The sequence below is a fragment of the Equus quagga genome, chromosome 14, assembly GCF_021613505.1.
Source record: "Equus quagga isolate Etosha38 chromosome 14, UCLA_HA_Equagga_1.0, whole genome shotgun sequence".
Lineage (NCBI taxonomy): Eukaryota > Metazoa > Chordata > Mammalia > Perissodactyla > Equidae > Equus > Equus quagga.
The window spans coordinates 94,987,199-94,990,401 of record NC_060280.1 but is presented as its reverse complement, the minus strand read 5'-3'; the positions used below and the strand labels follow the sequence as shown (position 1 = coordinate 94,990,401).

Below are 3,203 nucleotides of genomic sequence, written 5' to 3'. Positions count from 1 at the left end.
GGGGGGCCCCCGGTGTCCCCGGCTTAGTGTTTTTTGGAGCGGCTCAACGGAAAATGCTTAGCAGATAGCAGGTCCCCTACACGGCCGCAGGGGGCCCCCCCGAGGCGCCGATGACCCCCCCCCCAGCCAGGACCCCACCCCGTCCGGGCTCGTGTGGCCGCCCCCGGCCGTCTTCTCTCCTTTGCCCCATTTCTCGGGGGGAAGGGGGACGAAAGTGCAAACCGTGGTCCCCCTTTGGGCTGGGACGCACCAGGGAGGGTGTGGCTCCAGGATGTAAGGCACTGGCAGGGGAGGCGCGGGGCGCACGCCGGCTCCCGCACACCCCACCCCGCACCCCCGCAGGCAGGACGCTGGGGGGGCGCCCGGCTCTGCCCCTTGGGCCCACAGGGCGGGGGTCCCATCTCTCTAGCTCTGAGGGGGGCGTAGCAATGAGGGATCAGCGACTGGAGGTGGCCGGGCTGCGGGGGAGGGGAGGGTGGCAGATGCCCGCGGCCACTCGCATCCCGGCTGGACCAAGGGGGGGGCGGGCGGTGGGAATCAGGCACTTAAACCACTCGCTCTCACCTCCCACCTGCAGGAACCTAAGTGGGGGGTCCTCCCTCCCAGGGCGCGGCGCATGGAGACCCCAGACGGCGCCCCCTCTCCACACAGCCCCCCAGCCCCTTCCTCGGAAAGTGCATTTCTTACAGTGTGTGCAACGTGGGTCCCTCCCCTGGGGGTGCGGGCCGGCGGGGGCGGGGTGGGGGGTGGCCTCCTCTGCCTCGGGGGGCTGGGGGTCAATTGCATAGACTTCTCCTCCCAAACAGGGCAGGCCCGGGGCCGAACCCCAAGTCCCCAGGCGACCCCCGCGAGCGCGCGCTCCCGGGCGGACGGAGGTCCGAGACCGCGGACACTCCTGAGAAGGTACCTGCCACGCGTCCTCGGCCCGTGGCGACACCCGGGGTCTCCCCACAACCCTCTTCTGCTCTTGTGGCTTCCCTGCCCGCCCCGGCCTCCAGGGCGGCCTCTGCTGCCCGCTGCTGGGGTCCTCGCCGTCCCCCGGCGCCCGCCTCCCCGCTTGGCAAACCCCATCGCGGGGGGCCCGGCGACGTCCCGGCGGTGGCGGTGGTGGCGCGGGGACAGGTGGCCTCGCTGGGTGTCCTGCCCTGTTGGGCCTGGCCCGGGCACCAGGCTGCGCTCACCTGGTCCGGGGCGGAGACGGGAGCGGGCGCCCGTGTCCGGAGCAGCAGCAGCGGCGGTGGCGGCGAGAGGAGATGAATAACTTAGGGAGGCGCCCCTGGTCCTCGGAGGGGTGGCCGTGGCGTCCCGAGAGTCTGCAGCGTTGCCGTCTTCACCTCTTGTCTTCTTGGTTGGGTGGGTTTATTTTTATGAGTTTTCTTTTTTCCCCCCGTTGGTCTTTTTTTTTTTTTTTTCCGCCTTTTTTTCTCTTTTTCCCTCCTGTGTATAAGTGTCTGTGTGTTTTGTCTTTTCGGCCGGGCTGGGAGTCGGGGTCTGTTCTTGCTCACTCTAACTTTCCACCGAAAACGTGGCCCGGGGGCCAGCTGGGCGGCCCCCCGGGATTCCCGGGACCAAGGAGCAGGGCGCGCGAAGAATTCCTATCCCAGATACCAGGACTGGGCGGCCGACGAGGACACGCAGGGAGAGAAATGGAGAGAGAAAGAGATGGGTCAGGCCCGGCCACTGACCTTGCGCCCACTGCCCAGGACCCCCCACCTCCCTGTGACCTGTGACCCGTCTCCCCTACCCCAGACCTGTCATCCCCTGCTGTGTGTCCCCTGGCAAGTGACTTTGCTCCCAGCAGGCTGCTAGATAAAACGCGGGATGCCCAGTGGAATCTGAATCCTGATAAACCTTCTAGTCTAAGTATATCCCCTGAAACTTGTGGGATATACTTATACTCTTTAAAAAAAATTCAAAGTCCTTTGTTTATCTGGAATTCACATCTAGCTGAGTGTCCTATAGTTTTGTTTGCTGGATCTGGCAGCCCGACCTCTGAGCCTCGCTGTCCCCAGTGTGAATGGGGAAGGGGACGGGGCCCCTGGCTGCCCCCAGCGCTCAGAGGGAAACGAGTGCATCATTACGGAGCGCCACCACATCCAGGCGCTGTGACCAGCGTGGTTTCCTTTTCTTGTTTAAAAAAAATATCTTCCCATGTAATGATCCCCTGAGAAGCCCAATGGAGGAGGGACTATGCGCCCCCCCATTTCACAGTGAAGAAAACCAGGGCTCAGAGAAGTCAAGTCACTTGCCCAAGTCCACCAGCGTGGGAGGGGCAGTGCCCAAAGTGGAACTCAGGCTGGTGTGGCTCCAGGCCTCGCCTTTTCCCTGCCCAGGCCTGACCCCTTGGCCCCGAGGAGCCCATGACTCCCACTTCACAGAAGGGGCACCTAGGCTCTGGTGGGAGGCCAGGCCTGCCTGGGACAGCTCCAGCCTTGGTCCCCAGAGGGAAGCCACTGTACAGACCCCTCCCCTGGAAACACATCCAGTTGCCCATGTGCCTTGGGCCTGGGGACCCCGCCCCCCAGAGGTCGGCGGAGCACGGACCCCCACCCCTACTGAACATCGATCACGCCCCCTCCCGCCACGCTGCCCCGCAGCCAGCCGCTGGGCCATCCCATCGACCTGGCGCTGTGCTCCCAGCCCCCCACCTCCAGCCAAGTTCAAGTTCATCTTGGCCATTACCTCATGTCTGGTTTCCGTTGGCAACCAGACAGACTCTGGGCGTGACCCTCCCCGCGGTGGCCGGCCACCCCTCAGCCCTTCCTCCTCCCCAGCTCCAGCCCCAGGAACCGGGGGGCACCCTCAGCTCCACACACCCCCCTTGGCTGAGGGGGAGACCGAGGCAGCGCGGTGCCGGGGGTGGGGTCCGGGCTCTGGTAGCTCCTGGCCTGGCTGGAGCCCAGGGCGGCTCTGGCCATGTGGCTTAACCCCTCTGGCCCCCGTTTACTCATCTGCTGAAAGTGTGGGTGCAAGATGCTCAGCCAGGGTGGGGGGGACAGGGACACACGACACCCCACCACATGGGGGAGGACGGGGGCGTCAGAGCCCAGCAGCCTCACTCGGGGTCGGGGGGCCAGTGACAGTCGGCTCAGGACTGAGGGGCGGGGATGGAGACGGTAGGTAACCCACCAGGGGGAGACCAACCGCCATTGATCAGGGGAGGGGACACTGATCACGGGAGGGGATACTGATGGGGAGGGGCT

The 3,203-nt window shown here is 65.4% G+C and overlaps 1 protein-coding gene across 6 annotated transcripts in view; it reads right to left on the bottom strand.

Moving 5' to 3' along the window:
* Positions 1-185: 185 nt before the first annotated feature.
* Positions 186-3,203, bottom strand: part of NFIC (nuclear factor I C) — a 53,534-nt gene continuing 50,516 nt past the window's right edge. For all 6 annotated transcript variants that reach the window (XM_046637461.1, XM_046637460.1, XM_046637462.1 and 3 more), the window contains one exon: positions 186-1,613. In XM_046637461.1, the coding sequence (XP_046493417.1) occupies positions 1,507-1,613 (107 nt within the window). In that variant the 3' untranslated portion in view covers positions 186-1,506. The remainder of the gene's footprint in view (positions 1,614-3,203) is intronic.